Here is a 27,565-nt window from a genome sequence, read left to right as displayed (position 1 = left end):
CCTTGTAGTGTTGGGGGGGGGTTGTTGTTGTTGTTATTGTTCTTCTTGTTGTTGTTGTAAATGCCTTGTGTTTCCATTTAGACAGTGAGATCTGTTGAAAACATGACTGCCGTCTGGATAGGTACTTGTATTGTTTCAGAGTAGCCCAGTAGTTAGTATTTGCTGAAAGAATGAATTGACATGAGGAAATCTGAGGGCTAGCCCAAAAGGCTATTTCTCGTTTTGTTAAACTACAACTTGAAGCATACTTGGGTTCTATTGGGAATTGAAAGCGTTTGCCAAAATGTAGATTCTAGGGATACCTGGGTGGCTTGTTCAGTTAAGTGTCTGCCTTCGGCTCAGGTCATGATCCAGTGGTCCTGGGATGGAGTCCTGCGTTGGGCTGCTTGCTTGTCAGGGAGCCTGCTTCTTCCTCTCCTTCTGCCCTTCGCCCTGCTTGTGCCCACACCTGCGCCCTCTCTCTCTCTCTCTCTCTCTGAAAAATAAGTAAATAAAATATTAAAAAGTAAGTAAATTAAAAATAAATAAAATGTAGATTCTAGGAGGACAGGTGATCTTGGTTTGTTCATGCTTCCCTGGAACAATGCCTGGCATAGAGTAGGCCCTCAGTTTATTTTAGTAAAATGAATAAAAGAATGAATGAACAAATTAGGGTTTGAGAAAATACTGTAGCCTGGCAGTGACTTCCCTTGTGTTTATCTCACATGAGGTAAGGTATTAAATGATTAATAGGGTTTAGCCACTTTTAAAACCAGCTGGACAATTGCCTGGTTATTTCTATGGAAACTTGCACATTTCACATTTTTCCAAACAGGTAAGAATTGACAGGAGGATGTTACATAATTGAGATTGACTTCACCTCTAACTGGGAACTTACATACTCTTGCCTTGTGGAAATCTGGTCCTTTAAAGGATGAAAATATTCTGCATATTTTAAAATTTATAGTTGTTATCAAAATAGCTCCTGAAAATTCTCTTATATTTCCTGTGTTTGGCAAATGAAGATTTCTGTCTTCCAGGGCCATTCTGCCAAGAGAGCTGCTATTGAATTTTCAATTTCTCTTTGCTATGAGAAATTTTTTGTTAATTTGCTGTTAAGTGGGATTGTTGAGTACTTTGATAGTTTATTTTACTGCTGATTGTGCAGAAACTCAGTGATGGAGAAATCCACGTTCGGTATGATATGGTAACATTCCCAATCTCCAGACAAAATATTTACATCAGAAAGGTGGCTTTTTAAAGCCTGATATTTGCAGTCCACTGTTTGGCACCTAGTAGGTGCTTGAGCAAACATCGAATTTGTGCATTTAGTAATTCAACAAATATTTATCCAAAGCCAGCCCTCCACTTGAGGTTACCAACATTAAATTCAGGTCCTCAGAACATTACTGGTGTTGTCTCTCAGAGTCAAGTTGGCTAATTAATGTGGGCATGCTATTATTTTCTTGACTGGCCTAGTACTGCCAAATGGCTCAATTAAAGCAATAAAACTGAAGAGGGCCTGATCTTCCTTTCACATTTATTATCAACGGGGGCTCAGTTCTATGCTAAAAAGGCTTGAGTAAAGATTTTATTGGGCCCTTTGCCTACTCAAACTAGTATATAACCATTAACTAGTTAATCCAAATAGGCCCTCAGGGAGGCCTGGCAGAGCCATTATCTTTACATCCCTGAAAGCCAGGTGCCTTGTTCAAGGCTGCTGAATAAGGTCAGAGCTGGTTTACACTGGGGGCCGAGGAGAGTCCAGCCTTTCTTTGTCAGGGTTGGTCAACTGCTTCCTCCCCAGGCATTTGCCCACCTGTCTTTATTTTTCCCACTTAAAAGGAGCTCCATTTTGCCACCTTGCAGCCTTGCCCGCTGATGACCTCATTCCACTATCCTCTCTTCTCAGACACCTTCTCAGATGCCCCAAGAAGTCTTCAGGTGAAAGTTCTGGTCCCTGGAGACCCGGATGGCCTTCTGTTTCAGAAATTACCCCAAATTGATATGCAGACCGTAGCAACTTAAGTGAGGCAACTTGGGTTCAAATCTTGGATTTATTGCTTAGTAACCATGTGACTTCAGGCATGTCACTTAGCATTGTCAAACCTCAGTTTCCTCCTGTACAAGTTGGGGATGTTAATAATAGTACTAACCTATGGCGTTGTTGCAAAAATTGACTAACGTGATGTCTGTAAGCACTTAGCACATTGCCTGGCACACAAGAAATGCCCGATGTATAGTAGCTGTCAATTTACTAGGCAACCATCACAAACTGCCTGTAGACAAAAAAAATAAGAGACTTCTAAACCAGTCACATCTTGTCTTTTCAACCGAAGTGATCTGAAAAATCAATAGCCAGAAGAGAAACTAGTCTCTCCAAGTGAGATGGAGCAGATCTAACCTGTATACACATCTGTGTTGGCTACAACTTGGGGGGAAAATACACGTAATGAAAAAGAAATATGCTTTGTACTGTTTATTTACCTGGATGCAGCGAACTGAAGAGAAAGCAGATCCTCTTTGGAGAGATGCATTTATTACCTTTGGGAGGCTGAGCTGAAGTGCAGCTGAGCAACCAGGATTTTGACATTTATCTGTTTTCCTGATGCTTTATGGACTCTCTATAAAACCAGTCTAATGACCTTCCTACCAAGGCTGAACGATTTGCTGATGGAGCTGTAGGTTTCTGCGGGCCTTTTGTGTGTGTGTGTGTGTGTGTGTGTGTGTGTGTGTGTGTGTGGCTTTAATCTCATTTCTGGAATAAAGGAAGTGCAAAGACATTAAACTCTGGATCCATCAGAGAAAGAACTCTGTAATTGCAATTTGGCAGCAAATGTGCTTGTGCTGTGTGCACTTTGAAAGCCAGTGATGATTAATCCTGCACATTTATCAGAACCCAAGAGCAGACGCGCAGTAATGACAACTGCGCCAGGCAAGAGAATGCTGTTTGATCATGACGGACTTGGGCCTGCTGGGATGTGAGTAGCAGCCTCAACCAGACCTCAGCCAAGAAATCTAGACCTGCCTGTCCAGCATGGGAGCCGCCACTGCCTGTGGCTCCGGAGCGCTTGCAACGTGGCTGGCCCGCATTGAGATGGGCTGAAATACAGATATTCAAAGCTGGATTTCAGAGACTTCCTATGTAGAAAAGAACGTAAGATATTTGTATATCACATATGTTAAAGTAATAGTATTTTGAATATGGTGAGTTCAATAAAGTAGATTTTTAAAATTAATCTCATCTGTTTCTTTGTATTCCTGTAATGCATCTGCTGGAAAATGTTCAATGACATACGCGGCTCACATCGGTGCGGTTGCATCGTGTTTCTGTTGGACGGCGCTGCTCTATAGTCAGAGACTAACAGGTGAGGCAGACACATCTCCGGTTTGCTTCCCCGCTCACAATGATTCCTCTTTTTCAGGCGACTGCCTTTGTCCCCATCTCACAGTTGAGTGGTCTCCTCATTGCCATCATGCTGGGTTTTTTTGACTCAAGGATGGACGCCTGTCTCAATCTGTCAGTCAGACTGCTTCCCTGGGAAGTTGGCCTGGGAACCGGTGCTGGGGGCTGCAGGATGTAACATGCGCGGCCATGGTTTTCTGCTCCCTGTGTCAGAAAAGCACACGGAGTTGATCTTCAAAGAGAAAAATAAGAATGCAGCACATGTATAGGTTTAGAAAGAGATAAAACATGGGGAGTCCTGCTTGTGTTTGAGACTCTGGTTGCAATGTATATTTGGCCCAGCTAGGTTCTCACCCCTGGGTCCTGTGAGATATCCCGGATCCTTATAAATGTCAACTTTTTCACTCCATCTACCTCAGATGGGTCTCTGACTACCAAAAGAGTATGAATAACTCATATGTAAATAAATCTACTTTTCTCTATCACCCCAGGTCCAACCTGAAATAGATTTCCGCTGCAGTTCGTGCAGCTTAAGTCTGAGAGCCACTCACTTCACTTGAAAAGCTCCCTTCCACAGCCCCATTTTAGATTTGTACTTTCATATTCTTTTCCTTAAAGAGGGTCCCCCAAACTGTATACATTTAAAGCAGTATAAAATGTGGATTTACCCTCTGTATGCATTCCTCTCTGTGCTTGCAAATGCAACCCTTTGGTGATTTCAGGAACACTATTCCTTCATAACGACAAACTCATACCTACCTTCTTAGGACTTTTGACAAGCCTCCCTTTGTCTGCAGTGTTCTACCCCAGACCTTTGCGGCGTTGGCTCCTTCTTATGGATCAGGTCTTATCTTCAGTGTCTCCTGCTCGAAGATGCCTTCCCTATATAGCCTACCTAGGGAGTTCTGTGTCTCTATCACATCATCCTCTTTTATTTTCATGAAATTCCTTGTGTATTCATTTATTTGCTTATTGTTCATTTCTTCTTATTCTTTCTAAAATGCAAGTGCTTTAAGAGCAGGAATACTGTCTTTCTTGCTGCTGTAGTCCCAGCATCTAGAACAGTGCCTGACACATTGTGGGCATTCAGTAAACATTTGTTAGGATTTTATTTATTTATCAAATATTTGTAAAGTGCTTCTTGTCTGCTGGGCATGAGCCTAAGAACTTTACAAACGAATGAGTAAGTAAAATTCCCAACTCTCTATTACAGTCTGTGTCATAGACTCTATTTTCAATTCCTGATTCCGTCTTACTAGGAAGAAAATTAGAACTCATCAACAAATAATTCATTAAGTTATTCCTATGTTCCAGACACTAGGCTAAGTGCTTAACAAACATCTTATTTGAATCCTAACTATAAAGTAGTGTATTCACTTGGGATTGCATTTGGCTACATGTAACAATCCAGACAGCAGTGGGTTAACCTGGTAAAGATTTCTTTTTCTCACTAGCAGGGAGTCTAGGGTATGTGGCCCAGGATCTGTATAGCATCTCTGTGAAAGTCAGCAAAGAACTGACTTCTGCTTTCTTACTCTGTCATTCTTGGTGGGTGGTTCTTATAATTGCAAAAATGGCTACTGACTCTCTAAGTGTCATTGTCTTGCTTTAGGCAGGAACAGGGGAAAGAGTTAAGGGCAAAGAATATATGAAAGCTGAACATATCCTTTGTGATCAGGGACACAATTTTCTTGGCAGTCTCTTGTAATATATAAGAATACTTCTTATATTTCATTGGTCAAACTGGATCACATGACCACCCCTAACTGCAAGGAAGTCTGGTAGGTATTTTTAATTGGGCACATTGCTGCCTTGCATGAAATTTAAGTTCTGTTGATAAAGAGAGAGGAAAGAATAGATATTGTGTAGGGAATTAGCTGTGTTGACAGTGACCAGGTTCCATGATTATATCCAGGACCCTAAAAAATGACCAAGTCTGCAAGTATTCCAGGAATTCCATGTGTTCAGGGCAGCTGAAAACACTGAAGGCTCTGAAGGTTGTGCAGGATTTGGGTGATTGGATGAGGGGAAAAGCATTTCATTTTACAGAGGGAAGAATCAAAGCTGTTTTGCTCAAGATGTGGCATCTAAAAAGATTGACAAGGGGAAAAAAAGAAACAGAACTGGAATTTAAACCCAGAACTGTCTGATTTCAAAGACTATATTCTTAAGAATTGGGCTTTATGGGTCTAAAATATAGTTAAATGGTGATTTTCTGGGATCAAACGACCCATCTTTTCATGACAAGTTTTCAAGTAATAACATCTACCACTGTTTGAGCACTTACTGTGTGTGATTTTCTTTATATACATTGTCTCACTTTGAAAATGGTTTTATGTTTTTTATAAAAGTCTTTCCTGATCATTGTAAAAAAAAAAAATCTTAAATCCCCCAAATAAACAAACCAAGCAGTATGGAAAAAAACTAAGGAAAAAACCTCCAGAAATCCCACCCTGGAGAAAACCAGGATTACTGTTTTGGTGAACAACTTCTCAGACATCTCTCTTTGCAGATTAACATATTAGATATGTGTTTAAATACACAAGTGGGGGCATGCCTTATGTTTCCTGTGGATATATCTTGTCCAGCTAATCATTCCAACAACCCTATGGGATAGGCATCATTAGGGCCATTTTATAGGCTTAGAATAGTTAGGTGATGTGCCTAAGACACACAGTTAACAAGTGGTCAAAAGAGGCTAGTTTCATTTTTACCTGAAATGATCACTCCAGTTCCCTAGTAGAATTAGAACTGGACAAAGCAAAGGTCTCTTTCCCTGGAGAGTTAAAACACACACACACACACACACACACACACACACACACACACACACATAAAAGATGGTCCTACTATCCAGGCACCTTGGTGATAGGAAAGCATAGCTGCTCTGTGGACTCAGCCTCTCTAGAGAATATACCCATTCTGAATAAAATAAGGTATTTTCAGTGCTGGAGGGCTCCTGAGACACTGTTCATCTGAAGTCTGTGTGAAGCGATGTGGCATTGATGTCACCCAGGATAATACCCCTGGCCCCATCACATGACTGAGTCTCCGAGCACTGTCAGTGTTACATCATTACAAGTGATCTTCATTCTGATGCATTGCAAATGACTTGTTTTATACCCCACTTCCACCCCCAGCTCTGCTGATGCTTTGCTTTGTAGTTTCTATTTGCCAGATGTTGTGGACCAAGCTGAAGAATCTTTGGAGCTGTAGGCTTTTGAGTGAATGAATGAAGTACGGTTCTCTATTCTCTTGCTGGTAAATAGCATATGAGCTGCCAAGGGACCCCTTGAAGTTTTTAAAAAGTGCTTTGCCATTAATAGGGTACTGATTAAAGTATGGCACCTCCCTGTGTTGAAAACCCATGTGCTGATACAATGAATGAGGTGGATCAGGGAAGAATGCCAAGATGTATTATTTGGTAAGAAGAAAAAAAGTAAGGCGTGGAACGTGATCTAGAGCATAGTCTTGCTCTCTTCGTAAATTTTTTTTTTTTTTGGTGAATTTTATTTTATTTATGTTTTTTAAAGATTATTTATTTGGGGAGTGGAGGGGCAAAGGGAGAGGGAGAGAGAGTCTCAAGCAGATTCCATGCTCAGCGTGGAGCCCGACGTGGGGCTCGATCTTATGACCTGAGCTGAAACCAAGAGTCGGACTCTTAACTGACTGCACCTGGCGCCTCCTTTTTGGTAAATTTTAAAGAATGTGTGTATACATAGAAATATTTTATCTGGGAGGATCCATAAAAAACTACTAATAAATAGTACTTGTTACTATTCAGAAAGGCAGGAACAGAAATTATCACTTGTTATTTTATACTTAATTAAGATTTCAAACTTTATATATATGTACTGCTATTCTAATGTTAAAATTATTATCTAATATCAACAGGAGTGATCTGGTCAGTGAGAGCATAGGCCATTAAATGTTTTCTTCTCTGTACTTCTCCATGCTTTAAAAGCATTTAAGTTTATTTTTAAAAGATGTTTTCAGAGAAATTCCCTTCCTCCTTAAAAGAACAAGGGGTCCTCTCACCTTATAGACTTCTGGTGCTGGGAAAATTCATGAAATAGCCCTCTGTGTACTGGGAACATGATTTGAGCAACAGTATAGCTGAATCCAGTTTGAGGACAGATTTATTTCTTCTTTTTCAATTATTATAATAAATCAAGCAGGACTGCCAAATAGTGCCAATTAAGTTCAGTTGGTGATGGCCGCCCGAGTACTGTTAAGAACAGCTGGGAGGCTGTTTCCGGGCTTAGCTGTGATTGGTGAGCCATGGCTGCCCCAGTGTGAGGGTGGGGAGTCTGGAGGGCAAGCTTCATGTGGGTTGGTGTCACCAAGGGTTAAGTTCCCCCCAAGTTAGCTCTGGCCTCCCTGCAACCCCCAGCATGCCTGCACATGACAATATGCTACTCACAATGTTCCAGCATCCCAGAGGGGGAAGCAAGGTTTAAGGGAAACATGAAAGGACACGAATCCCGATGGTGCATGAAATTAGCAGCGAACACTGGGAAACATAAGTCATGGCTCTATTTGTTCTGGGACAGGATGAAAATCATTCATTTCATTGGAGTAGAAGATAAAACCGAGGGAAAAAATCAAAAGACTAATCAAAAGAACCACCACCACCACCCTTTCGGATGGTGGCTCTGCCCCCCTTCATCCTTACTGAGGCTCTGTGGCTAAGGAGAGAACTGGGGCACCATGTGGGCTGAGACTGATAGCAGCTTCATCTTTAGGGTCTTAAGGTTTTTGTGAAGGGGCAGGGTAGTCACCTCTGGGGAGGTGACATCTGAACTGATTATCAAGTAATACCAAGGAGCCAGCCATAGGTATGTCTGTAAATGGCTGCTTCTGGTCAGGCCTGAGTTTCAAGCCTCACAGAATTTTCTAGGCACTTCCAGGTAAAATATGTCACCTCTGGTGTGGCATGTCTGGCAAGGTTTAAGTAAGGAGGAGCAAAGAGGCCTTTGGCCGAAAGGGGCTTTTTGGACATCCCTGCAGGCTGCCGTCCGCATGCCTGGCGGAATCCATGGCTGTCTGGTCCATGAAGGTGCTTCTTGCACAATGTGGGCTACCAGCATTGACTACCTGGATGTGATTGAAAGGTCTGCTTATTCTGTTTGTCCCAGAGCTGCAATGAAACGCCACCGACGGGTCAGGAGGGAGCCCTGCGACGAGGGTTACGTGTGAGGCTTACATGTGAGGCTTATGACGCAAGGTCTGTTCACTTCCACAGCCACCTTTGGGATTTGGCCAAGTCAATGTTATTTAGTATTTAAACTCTTTTCTGTTTGTTTTGTTTTTGTTTTTCGGTACAAAGTCCAAAGTATGAAGAAATTTCTCTCCTTTCAAAATTGGCAGATAAAGGACGTGACCAAACAGGATCCATTTGGTTTTCTAGTTGATGTGGCCCCTTCCTCTCTTCAAAATGCTGGAAACAGTCTTCCAGCTATGCCTGCCTTAGATAAATCCTGGTCTGTCCCTTAGAACTGGGTGAAGCCCAGATCTCTGGGGGAGCATAAACAGCAGAGTGGGAGCAGGTGGGTGGGGCAAAGGCTAGAAATCAGATTCTGGACACACCTTCCTTCACTTAGTAAACAAATACAGTATATTTATGCTGTGCCTGCCACAAACAAAGATGCAGTCTTTGTTCTTAAGAACTTAGGGTCTAGCTGGGGAATATGGTCTGTTAAACTATGTCTGTTTGTCTTACTTTGATTGATTTCATTCAAATTTGTCAGTGGTAATCCTGCTAATGGCCGGATTAACAAGGAAAATTTATTAGATGTTTAAGATAGTTTAAAAACTGAACCTCGGGGGCGCCTGGGTCGCTCAGTCATTAAGCGTCTGCCTTCGGCTCAGGGAGTGATCCCAGGGTCCTGGGATCGAGGCCCGCATCAGGCTCCCTGCTCTGCTGGGAGCCTGCTTCTTCCTCTCCCACTACCCCTGCTTGTGTTCCCTCTCTCACTGGCTGTCTCTCTCTCTGTCAAATAAATAAATAAAATCTTAAAAAAAACCCCAAAAAACAAAAAACTGAACCTCGGAGCACCTGAGTGGCTCAGTCAGTTAAATAAGTGACAGACTCTTGATTTTGGCTCAGGTCATGATCTCAGGGTGGTGAGATTGAGCCCTGCATTGGGCTGCTGCTCAGCATGGAGTCCTGCTCCAGATTCTCTCTCTTCCTCTGCCTCTGCCCCTTCTCTAAAATAACTAAAAAGGATTTTTTTAAAAAAATAAAATTTGAACCTCAAAAAAAAATTGAACCTCTCGGTCATGAATAAATGAATTAAATTATCTGGATCCTATTCTTGCAAAGAAAATAACTTTTATTTTTTGTAATTTTATTATTTATTTAAATATTTTATTTATTTATTTTAGAAAGAGAAAGAGACAGCATGAGTACGGGGAGGGTAGAGGGAGAGGCAGAGAATCCCAAACAGACTCTCTGTTGAGCACAGAGCCCCCCACATGGGGCTCTAACCCCACAGCCTTGAGATCATGACCTGAGCTGAAACCAAGGGTTGGACACTTACCTGACTGAGCCACCCAGGCGCCCCTATTATTCATTTAAGTAAACTCTACCCCCCCAACATAGGATTTGAACACACAACTCTGAGATCCCGAGTTGCATGCTTTACCAGACTGAACCAGACAAGCACCCCCTAAAGAGAACTTTAAAAAGTGAGGTTAGTGATTTTGTACATTGCATTTCAGCACCACCTCCATCTTTATCACTGGATCCTTTTCAACACCCACTAGTCATATTCTTTATCAGACTGCAGTTGTCTTCATTAATTTCTCCATTAACTTGACTTCATGGTGGTTCACATGAACATAGACTGATAGGATGAAGGCCTCCACAAATAAAATTACATTTAGCTTTAAAGAAATAAGAGTATAAAGAAATAAACCTTTTAATCATCCTAAAAAGATAGCTCACAGGTCTAGCCTCACAAAGAAGTATATGACTTTATGCAAAAGATAATGCTCCTTTTATTTTATTTTATTTTATTTTATTTTATTTTATTTTATTTTATTTTATTTTTTAAGATAATGCTCCTTTTAAAAGGAGTGTATAATTTACACAAAAACTGGTACACAAATGTTCACAGCAACATTATTCGTAATAGCCAAAACGTGGAAATGACCAAAATATCCATTAACTGGTGAATGGTTACACAAAGTATGGTATACCTATACCACAGGTTATTCAACAGTAGAAAGAAGTGAAGTATGTAAATGGGCTATTATACAGATGAACTTCGAAAAAATTCTGCTAAGTGAAAGAAGCCAAACACAAAAGGTCACACATTGTGTGATTCTATTTATATGAAATGACCAAGCTAGGCAAATCTGCAGAGACAGAAAGTTGATTAGTGGTTGCCAGGGGCTGGCAGGGGCAGCAGTTGGGAGGAAATGAGGAATGACTACTAATAGATACAGGGCTTCTTTTTAGGGTGAGGAAAATGTTCTAAAATTGATTGTGGCACATTGCAAATATACAAAAAACCACTGAATTGTGCATTTTAAATGGATTGATTGTATAGAATGCAAGTTATATGTCAATAAAGCTGTTATATTAAAAAAAGGTATATAGGGGCGCCTAGGTGGGTCTGTCCGTTGAGCACCCAACTCTTGATTTTGGCTCAGGTCCTGATTTTGGGGTCGTGGGATGGAGCCCCAAGTTGGGCTCTGCACTAAGAATGGAGCCTGCTTAAGATTCTCTGTCCTCGGGACGCCTGGGTAGCGCAGTCATTAAAGCGTCTGCCTTCGGCTCAGGGCGTGATCCCGGTGTACCAGGATCGAGTCCCACATCGGGCTCCTCCACTATGAGCCTGCTTCTTCCTCTCCCACTCCCCCTGCTGTGTTCCCTCTCTCGCTGGCTGTCTCTCTGTCACATAAATAAATAAAATCTTAAAAAAAAAAAAAAATTCTCTGTCCTCTCCGCACCCCCCAGCATGTGCATACATGCTCTCTTTCTCTCAAAAAAAGGCGTGTGTGTGTGCGCGCGCGTGTGTGTGTGTGTGTATTTAAGCTTTTGAAAAATTGAGTCATTTCAGGACAGTTAGGGCAGCAGCCTAAAGAATTCTATTTCCTTAGATCGAATTTGTATGTGAGGATTTTGTGAATTGAGTTTTCAAAAAAGCAGGACTCACAATAAGCATTTGAAGAGATAAGTGAAAAAAGAATCAGAGTTCCAGAAATAAGCTCATATATACAAGGAGATTTTGTATATGATGGACACTTTTTAAATGATTATTCCACAAATAGTATGAGATCTAGCTAGCCATTAAAACAAACAAACAAACAAACAAACAAACAAACAAACAAACAAACAAAAAACCCCCCTGGATTCCTATCATATTCCTTACCCCAAAAATAAACTGAACTTGATCAAATATGTCCATGTAAGAAAGAAAAGTACTAGGAAAAAATATAGGTAAATGTTTTCACGATCTTGGGGATGCGAAGGATCTTCCTAAATTAAAGGAAGAAGTCATTAAAAAGAGAGAGAGAGAGAGAGACATAGATTTGACTACCTTTTTTTAAAGTGCACAAAACTTCAGCACAACAAACATTCTTCCTCTCTCCTCTTCCCTATGTGCCCGCTCTACCCAAATTTGATGGATCCTTCAGGATAAGGCTACAATTGCCTTCCCCTGTGGCATCTTTCCCATCCACTCCTGGACCTATGACCATTTCTTCCTTTCCTGAACTTCTCTTGAACTTAGTCAAAAACACACAGATGGCAAGAGGAGGTGGATGGATTGTAATTTACCTGCCAGCCCCAGACCCACGGCAGTGACTTCTCAGAGACCTGTGTTAGAATTCTTACCTGCATCTGACCTCAGTGGGAGTGTTGTGATCAATTTTTTTTTTTTAAACTTCTTTCTTTTTTTTTTTTTTTTTTAAAGATTTTATTTATTTATTCAACAGAGAGACAGCCAGCAAGAGAGGGAACACAAGCAGGGGGAGTGGGAGAGGAAGAAGCAGGCTCATAGCAGAGGAGCCTGATGTGGGGCTCGATCCCAGAACGCCGGGATCATGCCCTGAGCCCAGGGCAGACGCTTAACCGCTGTGCCACTCAGGCGCCCCGTGATCAATTTTTTTTTTTTAAAAGATTTTATTTATTTATTTGACAGAGATAGAGACAGCCAGCGAGAGAGGGAACACAAGCAGGGGCAGTGGGAGAGGAAGAAGCAGGCTGTTAGCGGAGGAGCCCGATGTGGGGCTCGATCCCATAACGCCGGAATCACGCCCTGAGCCGAAGGCAGACGCTTAACCGCTATGCCACCCAGGCGCCCCTGTGATCAATTTTTGCTCTCTGTCCTGCATGTGGGAAAGGTGGCATGAGTCACACACATCTGCCCTGCCTTTGGGCATCCCATTATAAGCACCCAAGGCTCTGAAATGACTGCCTTCCAGGAGCACGGTAGTTCCCAGGAACAGAAAGTATCCCAAAAGTGACCTCTAGTTTATGGTGTGGGGCAAGGAGAGTGGCAGGGAATGAATACAATGGAAAATGGTCCTTCTTTCCTTTTTTTCTTTAAACAAAACCTATTTACCTCCAAGCTATACTCACTGTACCTGGGCTTTTTACATGTGGACAGAAAACAGAGGAGTTTTTGTTTTTGTTTTTTAAACAGAAAGCTGCCTGTGGAGTAAGAATTATATATGCATTTACTGAATGAGTGATTGCATGAATAAAATCAAAGAACTGCAAACACCTCTCACGTGACAAGATGTTCCATGGAGCTCAAGTTATCACATGCACCCGGTAAGAAGCTAGTAAACATGTCTTTGTATTAAGACAAGCTCCAGGTCAACACAGTGGCATAGACTGAACTGGGGGATCCTCCCACAGCCAGACGAGGCTGTCTCCCTGTCTCCTCAGTTCTGCTGGCTGATTGAAACTCTTCCTGACTCGTTCACACATCCTGCACCCTTCTGCAGCCAGCATGAACCCAGCCTGGGAGCTGCTTTTGCAATCCTATGTCAGCACACAAGGAGTTACCCGCAGAAAGCCCCGGGCCAGAAAAACTTCCTGGTTCTCTGTGGCTGGAAAATCTGTGTCACCAGAGGTATTGCTAGATAATTCATCCGTTCCACTCCCTGAATTTTGAAGATTCAGAGAACACAGGCACAGGCACGTGATGGTTCCTGGTATTGGCAGTTTACAAAGCACTTTGACTTGCATTGTCCCATTTAGTTGGTCTTCAGGAGGTAGGAGACTAGACTTTTTGCTTGAAATCAGTCTGCCTCAGAAGAGCAATTGTTGCCAAAGATCCTATGAAAGGTCTTTTTCTCTTACTGACAATTGGCATTTCTCTTCCGTCCCCAAGAAGGAAGTCTAGTCTCCAGGTGGGAGGAAAGTTTATCCTTAGGCAGCTGCCAGGTTGGGAAGGAAGGGCTACGCCCCAGGCAGTGATGTCTGTTTTGAAAGGGAGAGGGAGTGACATTTTTAGGCTGCAAGTCTCTTCTGGGAGAGCAGGAGACATCTATTTTTGGATGTGTTCTGTGCCACCCACGAAACACTCGAAAGGTAACCAAGAACCTGATGGGTTTCCTGTGGGGAAAGTTGTGAAGGGCCAAGAGCTTCAGCATGCTCTGAGTCATGAAGTTTGACTTCGTCATCAATTGGTTGCAGAGAGAGCACAATACGCCCCTCCCCTTTCTTCTGAACCACAGTTTTGCTGCATGAGGACAGCACATAGGGCATGACACAAATCCTCGAATCACAAAAGGTTGGGCCGCATGCTCTGAGAGGCCAGGATGATGTGTGTTAACCCAAAGTAGTAGATTGTTTCGTTCAAGGATGGAAGGAAAATATGTTCCACAGCAGCTCTGCCACTTCCTGGCTGTGTGATCACAGGCATGTGACTTAACCTCTCCGAGCTCAGTTTCCTCATCTGTCAAATGAAGGATCAAACCAAATGATTTCAAAAGCCCTTTTAGCTCTTGTCTTCTATGACACACACACAGAGGCAAGATAATTATCTTCATGCAACTTGTGCCCTCATCCAGAGGATAGAGATAAAATAGATTCTACCTCATGTATTTCTTATGAACAGTAGAAAAGATAAAAAATGTAAATTGCTTGACACAGTGTCCCCGGCATAAAGTAAGTGCTCAGTACATGAGAGTAATTGAAGTAGTGGTCTTGGGGGCAGTGATGTCAGATGCACCTTTCTTAGGGCAGTGAACAATTAAAAATGGGTCTTTAAATGTTTATGGTGAGAAACATCAGTGGCAATTTAAGCCGATGTTCTGGATGACCTGTAGACTAGTATATTGGCCATGTTTGCTTACAGAATGACACTGGCTTAACAGGTAAAGGAAAGACAAGGCAAGAGAATGTTTGGGGTTTCAAGAGTGAAGAACACAACTTCCGTTCAGCCCCTGAGCTGGTGGCCAATTACTATTTAAAATTGAAATCTGTTTTGTCACCATCAGCTCTGGAAAGGCTGTGTGCCAGCTGCCATCCCACCTTGTACCATTACTCTGTCAAGGCATGGCTGACTCCAGGGGAGGTATTTGGCATAGAAGAGGGCTTGTCTTTGCTCCATCTGTGGGCTTCAGTTACTGAGGATGTGAATGAGGGAGAGCCCCACACAGGGATAATGTTGGAGGAGCTCCTGAATAATTTGGCTAGGATTTCAAGACTGCTTTAAAACTAAGGTATATGGGGGCACCTGGGTGGCTCAGTCGGTTAAGTGTCTGCCTTTGGCTCAGGTCATTATTCCAGGGTCCTGGGATCGAGCCCTGCATTGGGCTCCCTGCTCAGTGGGGAGCTTGCTTCTCCCTCTGTCTCTTCCCCTGCTTGTGCTCTCTCTCTCTGTCAAATAAATAAATAAATAAAATCTTAAAAATTTTTTTTTTAAATAGAACTAAGGTATGATTTCCTGGTCCTCATGTAATCTTATTTAAAACTAGAGAGTCTCCCTTGTCCTGCTCTAAGTCACCCAGGCAGAGTTCCCTGGTGACCTGTAAGCAGCCAGCATGCTGCCCACAAGCTGCGGGTGAGTTTAAGCCAACATCAGCTTCTTCTATTGGGGCCCCTGAGGGGGGCTCGTCTTTGTTGTCATAATTAGCGCAAGTAGTATCTCCCCTGACATACTGCAGGCAGTGCAGATCTCTGAGCTTTAGTATTTCCCTCGCGTAATCCTGTTTCTTATGATATTCCCTGAACACAGGCAGAAAATTACCCACTGGGGAAATGTGAGAAAGCCTTTTCTTGTCTTAGGAATCAGCCCGGGGGTGCCTGGGTGGCTCAGTTGTTAAGTGTCTGCCTTTGACCCAGGGTGTGATCCCAGGGTCCTGGGTTCAAGCCCGGCATCGGGCTCCCTGCTCAGCGGGAAGCCTGCTTCTTCCTCTCCCACTCCCCCTGCTTGTGTTCCCTTTCTCACTGGCTGTCTCTCTCTTTCAAATAAATAAGTAAAATCTTAAAAAAAAAAAAAAAAAAAGGAGTCAGCCTGAGGAGTGGAGAGTCAGGCGCTTTCCCTACTCACCTGTTCTTGCATTCAGGACACTTAGTTAAAGCAATTGGTTGGTACTCTGGGTCCGAAGATGAGAATCAGACGCTTGATCTCCTTGTGGACACTTCGCTGTTCTTCATTCCTCATTCCTTTGCCACCCACAACACCCTAAATATATTGTGAGCCATTTGTCAGGGGTGGGATCACCTAGAGATTTTATGGGGCCGCCTCCTATGGTTGCATAGGTTGTATGTTGCCCAAATCAGGGTGGGGGTGTCGTTCACATAGACTATACTGGCCTGGCTGTCCCTGGACTGCGTCAATGCACTAATTACACAATCAAATGTGGCAGTCAATACCTGGAGGACCAAGTTGCAGCATCTCTCCTGGCAGGGTGGATTCCCCAAAAGTTAAAGCAGGTATTCTATTTAGGACAGAGGGGTCAGTTCAGCATCTTTATAATTAGATGTTACTGAGGACTCTTGGAAGAAATTTCTCTATTGGTCTTGGTACCCTGTTTTATTTAGCTCAGGTTCCCTATCAGTTGTATAACCAATCGGGTGTCCACTTTATTGGTGTGCTTATAACATGTATAACTTCGTTTTTGTGTTAAACTCATTCCTGATGTTATTTCAGTCCTACAAGGGCCTATTATATGCCAGGCTCTGTTCATATGGAGATGATGGTGAACAAGAAGGCAAGGTCTGTTTCATGTTACTATTTTTGTTTTGCTTTTTCTTTCTCATCTACTTCTAATTTATGATTTCTTTGCTATACTGCAATCACTTAAATCCTTTTTGGATCAAGACAGTGTATAAAATAAGTAAATACTATAAATGTATATGTACCTAATAGTAAAGCACTAAACTATATGAAGCAAAACTGACACCAGTGAAGGAAGAAATAGACAATTCTACAGTTATAGGTGGGAGACTTCAACAATCCACTTTCGGTAATAGCCACAGAAGATCAAGTAGCCAGAAGATCAACAAGGAAATAGAAGACTTCAATTACACTATAGGCCAACTAGACCTGATAGGCATACCTAGAGAACATTCCACCCAACAACAGCAGAATAGACATTCTTTTCAGGTGAACATGGGACATTCTCTGGGATAGACCATAGGCTATGGCATAAAGCAAACCTCAATAAATTTAAAAGGATTAAAAAAAATACGAAGTATGTTCTCTAATCACAATGGAATGAAATTAGTAATCAATGACAGAAAGAAATTTGGGGAATGCACAAATAAATCAGAATTAGGCCACACACTGCTCAGTAACCAATGGGTCTAAGAAATCACAAGTGAGGGGCGCCTGGGTGGCTTAGTTGTTAAGTGTCTGCCTTTGGCTCAGGGTGTGATCCCGGAGTCCTGGGGTCAATGAATAAAAATAAAGACATATCAAATCTTATGGTATGTTAAATACTCACACTTAGCATTTCTTAATTTCATTTTGGAGAATAAATGAGAAACTATTCTTTTGTAGTTTCAGGTTTTAGGCAGAAAACCATAGCAATTGCCCAAATTGTGCTCAATTAATATTTGTTGAATGAATAAATCAATTGCATTGCAGGGGCAAAAAGATAAGCCAAGGAATCAGGAATCTCATGATGGATCTCTAACTGACTAACGCTTTTTCTCTGACTTAACTTTTTTGCAGAAGCCATTTGTATTTTAAGATCTTTTATAAATTCCCATCGTCTTTTCTCTTTCCCTTCCCTCTCCATTAGGCCTTCTGCATTACTCTGTGGTTTAAATTTCCACTCAAGCTCTTAGCACATAAACTTTTTTTGTCCTGCCAGGAAGCTGGGAGTTGGCCATCTACTGCCTGGGGGCCAAATCCAGCACACGACCTGTTTTTGTATGATCTGAAAGTTGACTATAATTTTTACATTCTTACATAGTTGAAAAAAATCAAAAGAAGCATAATATTTCATGACATGTGAAAATAAGAAATTCAAATTTCAAGTGTCCATAAATAAAGTATTATTGGAACACAGCCATGCCAATTTGCTTGATATTGTCTATGGCCGTGTTGATGATACAGTGGCAAAGTAGAGTAGCTGTGACAGAAAACTTGTGCCCCATAAAGTCCAAAATAGTTCTAGTACTATCTATCCCTTTACATAAAAGTTGCTGACCCCTGTTCTAAGCTTTTGGACAAGCATACTCCTGACTGGGTGTGCCTTCCCTTCTTCCCATTCTTGGCGTAGCCTTTTTCTCATTCAAAACCCTTTCTCTTCAATCCTTACCTGATGATCACACATGATCACATAATTCTCTTCACCATTTCTAGTTAATGTAGCCCAAGACAGCTGTAATTAACTTGCAGTTTTTATATTTGAAAACATGTCTTGAATCTGTGTTCACTATCTTCTCTATTTCACTGCAGACTGCAAGGATGAGACTGGTTCTTCTATGTCGTCTACTCTCCTCTACACACAGAGTGTGCTCAAGTTTTGTTATCAGACAGATCTAAGTTTGCATTCTGGTTCCACCATCACTAGCTGAGCAAGTGATGTACATCTTCTGAATCTCTTTACCTGCACACTGGGTTGCTTTTTTTTTTTTTTTCCCAAGGTGTTATTCATTTGTCAGAGAGAGAGCATAAGTAGGGGGAGTGGCAGGCAGAGGGAAAAGCAGGCTCCCTGCTGAGCAGGGAGCCCAATGCAGGGCTCCATCCCAGGACCCTGGGATCATGACCTGAGCCAAAGGCAGAGGAATAACCGAGGGAGCCACCCAGGTGTCCCGCAGACTGAGTTTGTTATGAGGATTAAGGAGAAGACCTGTGGAAGGGTCCAAAATCCAGAAGGTGCTCCACAAACAGTAGTAATTATCAGTAGAGTATTTCTTTATTTGTAATATGAAGATATCACCTTTGCCTTTAACGAAACTCATAGTAAGGTAATGAGAATTAAAAGAAGGAATAAGTAAGTGGAAATGGAAATGCATGGTTCAGTGGGAGCAAAGATTAGCTGGAGACGTTCAAGGCCTGAAATGAGATATTAGACCAATGAGGCTTTGCTTAAAATTTAACAAACCCTTCTTGGTTTCTTATTGAGCTCAGTACTGCCTAGGACAAGCCTCAGGTGGATGTGAAAGACAGAAGACTGCATCTATTCTGGAGGAGATTTTTATCTCGGTGGGGGGTGGGGGTTAGAGAAACAGACGTGAGCTATGCTCTTACTTGTCCATAATATTTCTCCTCTCTCTCAGAGTGGATGATTCAGAGTCAGCAATTCACATAAAAAGTATTGCACATGGAAAGTATTACTGCTATTCTGTGGGAAAATAAGTTTCTAAGTGCAGCAATCTGAAATTAATAACTTTCTCTGTGGAAACTCTCTTTGACAACATCTCCAGATGAAGCCAGAGAGTGCAATTTTTATAGCCTTGGATTATCTTTGCTGTCTGCTTGGCTTGCAGCAGACATGGATCCGTGAGTCAGAAATTCAGTTTTCCCCTTCACTGTACACTTTGCTTGCCAACTGGAGACCTTACACAGCGGTGACTCAGTTTCTCAACTTCCCAATTTACCCATCCATTGAATCAACACAAATCATCTCCATTTACTTATTAAAGGCTTTGGGGGGAACTCAGAGAGAAAAAAAGACCAAGACTTCACTGTGAACACAAAGCATTTTGGTTCGGTGTATCAGAAAAGGGGTAAGAAAGGGAGCCTGGAAGCTGAAATGAACTTTTTTTTCTTTCAAGAGAAAATATTTCAGTGAGAAAGCCCAGTATTTATATTATGTTCATATGCAGGGAGTGTATCACTATTGAGGGAGAAAGTAATTTAGGAAAGAAGTAGACGGGAAGGGTAGCAACATCTTTTCCACAAACGTCACCACGCTGCCGACTTGCGTAAAGATGGCAGCTGTTGCTCTCATAGCCATATGCGGCGGCACAGACATCTTTTTTATTCCTTCTTACACGTAAATTTAGATAATCCGGGCAAGGAAATCTGGATTTCTACTTTCTATTGGTGAGATCTTAAAGCATTTCAAATTAGACATTTTTTTCCTTATATAAGACCACCAGGTAGGACATTATGTGTAGAATGATTTACTGTACCTTATTACATTTAAGGGTGTTTTTTCTGGATTAAAAGCAACTAAGGGACGGAGTAAGGAGTGTACCACTTTGAGACTCTCAGACTGGCATTTTGCTGGATTTGTTCACTTCTCCAAAGTGTAAATATGTGAGGCTAACACTCGGATGTTGGGACAGACATGTAGGAGTTTGGAAACTGGTGGAGAACTTAAAGTGAGGAAGATAAATATCTAGAATTTTTATTGATTACAATTGGCTCATATAAGTAGAAACCTCAGGGTAGGTTCAAAACACAGCTATGGTCAAAAAATATGTAGTTAACTAAACTTGAAAATCAGAGGCTAAAACAATAATCATATTAAAGCCAACCCTAGATGACTAACTTGGAAAGGCAATCAAGAAGAAATGGGAATTGCAACAAGCTTCAAAGATCCTTTTTTTCTTTCCCCCTGTGTTGAACATGTGGGTAGAAGCAATTCCAGGTGCCTGGGTATGACAGAAGACCTCAAATGCCTGCTATATATCTATACTGTGCTAGATGCTATGGGAGTTATAACAATATTTAAGAGATATATATTTTCATCTTCACAGAGTTTATAGTTTAGTTTCATGGATTATAATGGTTAACAATGCTGGTTTAATGGGTTTACATTCCAGCTTTTCCCCTCACTAGCTCCGTGTTCTTGAGTAAGATATTTAATCTCTTCAAGCTTAATTTCTTCATCTGTGAAACATTGGTAATTATATCTCCTCTATGGCAGTGCTGCCTGCCTCCTTTCAGTTCTTCCACAAGGCAAGCTCTTACTCCCCTCACAGCCTTTGGACATGCTGCTGTTATCTGGAAAGCTCTCAGCATGGCTGAATCTTTGGAGCTTGGCCATTCATGTCACCTCCTCAGAGAGCTTTGGTTCAGAAAAATATCATTGGGGGGGCAACCCTCTGGGGTCCCCTCCCTCTTGGGAAGGTTTGTACTATCACTTTGCTGTCACTCAATAACCTTTGTTTTGCTGCCCACCAAAAAAGAAAAATATAATGTTGGGACTGCTGGTGGCTCAGTCGGTTAGGAGCCCTAGTCTTGATTTCAGCTTGGGTGTTGATCTTGGGGTCCTGAGTTCAAGCCCCAGGTCGGGCTCCATGCTGGGTGGAGCCTACTTTATATATATATGTATATAATATATATGTATATATTTAATATATATTAACATATATGTGTATATATTTAATATATACACATATATATAACAGAAAAATATCATGTCTATATCTACAGGTGAGGCTGTTAAAATACTAAAGGGCTGCATAAAAAGGAGGATGCTATTATTATCATCCATCCTAACTAGGGTTTATTTGAGATCTAAGGAGTTGTGGAGGATGTAGGGTCAGGAAACTTCTGTAGTGGGCCAAATAGCAAGTACTAGGATTTACTGGCTGTATGCAACAAATGGGAGCGGCTGTGTTCCCGTAAAACTTAATTTATGGACAATGAAACATGAATTTCTTCTACTTTCTAACGCCACTGGACCGGATTTGGCCTCTGCCCTGCGGTTGACAGATCCCTGATGGCAGACAAGAAGGGACTTGGAAAAGAACCGAGATTGTGCAGCAGGTACCAGGGATCAGGCATCAGATGGCTGCTGTGCCAGGTTGTCAAACCTCCCTGGGCGCCAACGACCTCTTAAATGGGGCTGTGGCCCCCATGCCGGGCTGTGCGATGAGGGTTAGAAGAGAACGCACGGGGAAAGCTCAGATCTCGTACGAGGTGCTCCTTAGTAGGTAATTCTTTTACAGCTGCCTCGCCTCAGAAGGCTTCAGCCTCCGGGGCGCGGGAGGAGGGGCGGACCCCACCCCGGGCGGCGGCTCCGCGGGGCCAGGGCGGCGGCGCGGGGCGAGGCCTGGCCCGGCCGCGCGGAGCGAGTCGAGGGCGGGGCGGCGGCGCAGCGTCGTCGTCGGCGTCCCGCCTCCTCCCCAGGGGCCGCGTCGGAGCCTCGGCGGCGGCGGCGGCGGTGCTCACAACCCGAGGAGAGCGGCTTGCCTGGAAGCGGCGGCGGCCATCAAGACCCACCCGAGGCGCGTCCCCCTCGGCCTCCCCGCGCTCCCAGGCCGCAGCGCCCGCGCCCCTTTAGCTCGCTCGCTCCCCTTCCTTCCCTGCGGCCGGCTGCGCCATGGCGTTGGCGTTGGCGGCGCTGGCGGCGGTGGAGCCGGCCTGCGGCAGCCGGTACCAGCAGGTGAGCAGCGCCGAGTCCTGGCCCCGGCCCCCGGCCTCTGGTCCCGGGCCCCCGACTCCCGACCCTGCCCTGCCGGCCGGCCGCTTCAGGCGTCTCTGGCCCAGCCTGTGGCCGACGCGACGCCGCGGCTTAGCAGGCCGCGCCGGGCCTGGGCGGGACCCGCGCTGGGATTCGAGGCCGCCGCGGGCCCGGCCCATCCCTCTGCGACCTGGGGCGGCACTCGGGCGGTGGAAAACCTCTGCCCCGCAGCGGTTCCCGCGGTTCCCGCGGCGGTCGGGTCCCCGAGGCAGAACCCGCGACCCTCGGGAGGCACCGACCCGGGGGCGTTCAGTTTTCTTTGCTCCACTTTTGGTTTGATGTCATTGGAAAGAAAAGAAAAAAAAAGGCAAGCATGAAATGGGAAAGGAAGCGAGGTGGAGAGAAAAGATTAAAATCGCTGCTACTGCGACCGACGGCTCCCCGCGACGAGATGCGATTGCTCAGGGTTTCAGAGCCTAATCTGTTTGTCGAAACCCATCCCCCTCGCCTGTGTTTTAAGACAAAAGTAAAAAATGAGACGAGAGGCAAGTCCGCAGTTTGCAGTAGGTTTGAAAAGGCGATGTTTAGCTGGGGCGATGCCCCAAAATGTCGAGCTTCGTGGAAGGCTGCAGGGCGTGTGCCTGGGTGTGTGTTTTAAAAGCTTGGAAATGACGTTTAAGGAGATTTAATAGCATGGCTGGGGAGGACCTGTACAGGGGTTGATTGGAGTATTATCCCGGTTATAATTTATAAATTGAGGCCCTAGGGAAAAGAGCTGCTCGCCCGTCTCAGTAGCTGGGTTCCCCTCGGAAATTCAGAGACAATCTGCAGGGTTTTTAGTGGTATTTAACCTAACGCATCATAATTGTGGGAATTAAGCCAGGTAGGAACTGGTGTTGATTGGAACCGCAGATAACTGCTTGCGTTTTGTCGTTTCAGATGTTTTTGATACAATATGTATACAAATATCGGTCGTGCTTTTATGAAATTAAGTGTCCTATCTTTGATGAGCTCCAGTTTTGTATTTTAGAAGTAAGGAAAACCAGTATGATTAAAACATCTAGATTAATCCCTTGCAGCCAGTTACCAGTTTGTTTTGCTCTCATCAGCCCTATGTTGTAATTTCCTCCCTCCTCCAGCCGGACTTCTGAAATGACTGGTTAAGAATTTAGCTTCTTGGTTTCATAAACACGCCCAAACTGTGGCAATGCAGTCTAGTCCTCAGATCTTTCACAGCCTGGGGTCTGGCATATGCTTTTTTGTATGACCTTGGGCAAGGCTCTGGGTTCCTCCCTGCTTTAGTAAAATACAAATGACAGGTGTCACTTAAATGTCTCCACAGTGTTCAGAAAGCACATGTACCCCACAGTGTGATCTAATTCATTCTTTTCATCCTGCTCTGGATAAGGCAAACAAGCCAAAAGCTGTGGCTTTTCTTTGTACTGCCATCTTCTTGAGCTATTAGGTAATGCTGACATATTGCTCGAATACAAAAAATTTGGTGGAGTATCAAAACTATGTATTCCTTAGTGTAGTAGTTAATAGCTTTAAAGATGCAGAACTGAGGTATGTCAGGGACAGGTCATCTTTATTTTATTTTTAAAAATCATTATGTTGAAGAAATAACCTCCAAAAAAGTATGAAAAAAAAGAATCTTCCTAGAAAAATTGCAAAATATGAAAGCCAGCCCCCCTAAAAAACCCCGCAATAAAAATCTGTCACCCATAGGTAACCAAAGTTAATATTTTAATGTGTATCTTTGTGGACTTATAGGTATGTAAATATACGTAAGTATAAATCAGTATACATGTGTAGAGATAAGGAAAGCTAATATTGACTGAGCATTTACTATGTGCCAATCACAGTACTAAGTGCTTTACATCCATTATTCCACTAACCCTCATAAAACCCCCATGAGGCAGGGTTTGGTATTATTGTATAGATGACAAACTCAAGACTCCCAAGAGGCTTATTAACTTACTCAAGGTCACAGCCTCTAAGTAGTGATTACAAGGATAAATACACACTCACCTACTTAAAACACAGGCTCACATTCCAAATATAGGCATGTGCATTAGAAGATATATATGTGCATATGTATTTTCTCGTGTGCCCATAATATATATATATATATATATATATATATATATATATGTGTGTGTGTCCATATATATATATATATAGGCACATCTTTGTACATATACCATTCCATGGGCCCCTGATTATACTTGCACACATTTGGTGCATATGTGCCCATGTGTATCATGTTCTCAAACATGTGTGCATTCACAAATTTGCATGTGTGTGTATTTGTTCGCATGTATGTGCAGAGGCACACAATATAGCCATATAAGGTAGGTCAATATTTTCATGCTGCGTAGTATGTATCTGTGGTTATGCCGTAGTTCAAGTCAGTTGCCTGTTGTTGGTCATTAAGTATGTTCATAATTTTTTTTAATTCACCGAAGTTTCTTTTATATCCATCTTTGTCTCTTCTTTAGTATAAATTTTCAGATGCGGAAACACTTGGCCAGAGAGTATACATATTTAAAAGGCTTTTGCATTATAGAATGTCGGTGAATTGTCCAGGCAACTTGATAGGAGCATGATACTCTGGTTGTCACAAAAGGCTGTTCTGACTTCTGTTTGATCTGGTTAATCAAATAGAGCCGGTTCTCTAGTAGAGTAAATGCAGTGGAAGACTTTATGATTCGTTACTAAATATACAAGTTTACCTTAATGTTTTTTTTATTGGTAGCGCAGGGCACAACTTGAATTTAGTGTTACGACAGACTGCACAGAAAGCCTGGGCTCATAGGTTCCCTGTGGCTTTATTTTTTTTCCCCTTTTGCATTTTGAAGCTGAGATTGTATATCCAGACATTCAGAAGCACTGTTTCAGAAAGGTGGAGGGAGGCCCAGTGTTGTGAAATTTGTAATACGTCCCTCTCTCTGCAGACATTTATTCCTGTTCATGCATTCCAAGCCCTCTTTGCCTCACTGGAGAATATATCTTTTCCTGTTTTATGAATTTTGCCAGATACTTCTGAAATGTTTTCAGAGCTTTGGATTTGAATCTGATCTAAGGGGGCAACAAGGACATGGCCATATAGGCTTAAAAATAGAATGCTTAGTTTAGATTTACTGCCTGCTGAAGAAGTTGTCCACTTACAAACATCACTGATAAGAGTTTATAATGCAGTCTGACAACATTGTAGAGCTGCTTTGGGAATGATACCTTTTTGGATAAATTCAGGATTGTGGAGGAAGGTTTTGATAGATCAGGGAAAGAATTTCATCTCTGCCAGGCCAAACCATATTTATGCTGAAGTGTTAGATGAAGTCACGATCCTGGAGGAAGGGGTGAAAAGTGCCCATGTGGTTTTATTTTTTTAGTTTGAAAAGTTGTAATTATATCTTGGAATGCCCCTTAAAATGTTATGTCAAAATTTTAAGGTTATTTTGCTATTACTTGTGGCCTGTATGTCCAATGATCAAAGAAAACTTTTCCAAAAATACTGAGATGGGTAGAATTGTTTTTTTAAAAATTTTAAAAAATTGTTATATATATATGCTTTTTACTACAATTATATATATATATACATATATATATATATATGATTTACCATTTTGACCATTTTTAAGTGTACAGTTCAGTGGCATTAAATACTTTCACAGTGTTGGGCAACCATCACCACCATCCATTTACAGAACTTTTTCATCTTCTCCAGCTGAAACTGCATACCCATTGAATAATAACTCCCCGCTTCCCCCTTTCCCAGCTCCCACAACCATCATTCTGTTTTCTATGAATTTGATTAATACCTCATGTAAGTGGAATTATATAGTATTTGTCCTTTTGTGGCTGGCTTATTTCACTTAGCTTCATATGCTCCAGGTTTATTCATGTTGTACCACGTGTCAGAATTTCCTCCCATTTTAAGGCTGAATAGTACTGTATGCATGTAGCGTATTTTGTTTATCCTTTCATCCATTGGAGCACAATTGGGGTGCTTCTGCCTTTTGACCGATGTGAATAATGCAGCTGTGAATGTGGGTGTACAAGTTATCTTTTGAGTCCCAGCTTTCAATTCTTTCGGGTATATACTCAGAGGTAAAATTGCTGGATCATATGGTAATGCGTTCTTAATTTTTTGATTAAAAAATAGTTTTCCATAGTCCCTACACCATTTTACATTCCTACCGGCAGTGGGTAAGAGTTCCAGTTTGGGGGGGGGCGGGGAAGAGTTTCAATTTTTAACATCCTCATCAATGCTTGTTATTTTATTTTTTGATAAAACTATCCTAATGGGCATGAAGTTGTATGTCATTGTGGTTTTGATTTATATTTTCCTAATGATTAGTGAAATTGAGAATTTTTTTATGTGCTTATTGGCCATCTGTATATCTTCTTTGGAGAAATGCATGTTCAAGTCCTTTACCCATTTTTGAATTGGGTTCTTTGCTTTTTGTTGATTTGTAGGAGTAGAATCATTTCTTAATAGTATTTACATTTTCAACTTTTTACTATGAAAATTCCAAACGTATACTAAAATATGGTATAATAAATCAAATGCACTTATCACTTGGCTTTAGCAGTGATCAACAAATAGGTAATGTTGTTTCATTTATACTCCCCACAATTATTTTGAAGCAAATCTTAGAAGTCATATTATTACATCCATAAATATTGTTGTGTGTAACTCTAAAAGATGTTGTAAGCAGTTAGTATCACATGAGAAATAAATCATGAGAGCCCTTTTGTAATCTAGTATGAATATGGAAACAAGATTTGTGAGCTGTAGATCTACAACTGTGATTCTTATTTGACTCCCTCTTGGTAAGCAGTGACTGTTTTTTTGTAGCAGTGATAAATTCTTGCTGATCCATTCTTAATTTTTTTCCTGCTCCTACCGGTGACCACTTGTTAGGGCAGATTTAATCGGTTTTATCATTCTCTCTTTGTACTGGAAACAGGGCAAAACTCCTTATTGGGTAGGGAGTAAGGCCTAGTTGAGGAAATCCTGGCATCATCTCAATTGATGCCACCCACTGGTTTGCCTGCTCATAACTTCAGATTACTTTATGCTAGGCACTGATTGTATCACATTACTTTACATAAAATTATATTATAAAATAAATCCTTTTATGAGAGTGACTTTGTATTCTTAGTAATAAAAAAAGGAAAGGCTCGAAGAGGTTCAAGTGCTATCTTTTATCCGTTCTTAGGGCTTTAAAATAATTACTTTGGTTTCTTAATTTATTTTTATGTTGTCTTTGAACAAGTACAGCTGTTTATGGGGCGCCTGGGTGGCTCAGTTGGTTAAGTGTCTGCCTTCCGCTCAGGTCATGATCCCAGGATCCTGGAATCAGCCCTGTGTTGGGCTCCCTGATCGGT

General features: G+C 42.1%; 1 protein-coding gene and 1 long non-coding RNA gene across 6 annotated transcripts in view; both read left to right on the top strand.

Annotated features, from left to right (window-relative positions):
- Nucleotides 1–15,132, top strand: part of LOC123790212 (uncharacterized) — a 53,231-nt gene extending 38,099 nt beyond the window's left edge. For 3 of the 5 annotated variants that reach the window (XR_015724552.1, XR_015724551.1, XR_006779040.2), the window contains one exon: nucleotides 1,892–3,198. This is a non-coding gene — a long non-coding RNA (uncharacterized LOC123790212). Of the gene's footprint in view, nucleotides 1–1,891; nucleotides 3,199–13,041 lie in introns of those variants that run through there. The other 2 variants (XR_015724548.1, XR_015724549.1) reach the window with 2 other exon arrangements.
- A 6,805-nt stretch (nucleotides 15,133–21,937) lies between these two features.
- NDFIP1 (Nedd4 family interacting protein 1) overlaps nucleotides 21,938–27,565 on the top strand; it is a 50,510-nt gene continuing 44,882 nt past the window's right edge. The window contains exon 1 of the mRNA XM_045794404.2: nucleotides 21,938–22,150. Coding sequence (XP_045650360.1) covers nucleotides 22,088–22,150 — 63 coding nt within the window. The 5' untranslated portion in view covers nucleotides 21,938–22,087. The remainder of the gene's footprint in view (nucleotides 22,151–27,565) is intronic.

This window comes from Ursus americanus, chromosome 5 (assembly GCF_024610735.1).
Source record: "Ursus americanus isolate L20-20 chromosome 5, mUrsAme1.1.p, whole genome shotgun sequence".
Lineage (NCBI taxonomy): Eukaryota > Metazoa > Chordata > Mammalia > Carnivora > Ursidae > Ursus > Ursus americanus.
This window is presented reverse-complemented; position numbering and strand designations above follow the sequence as displayed.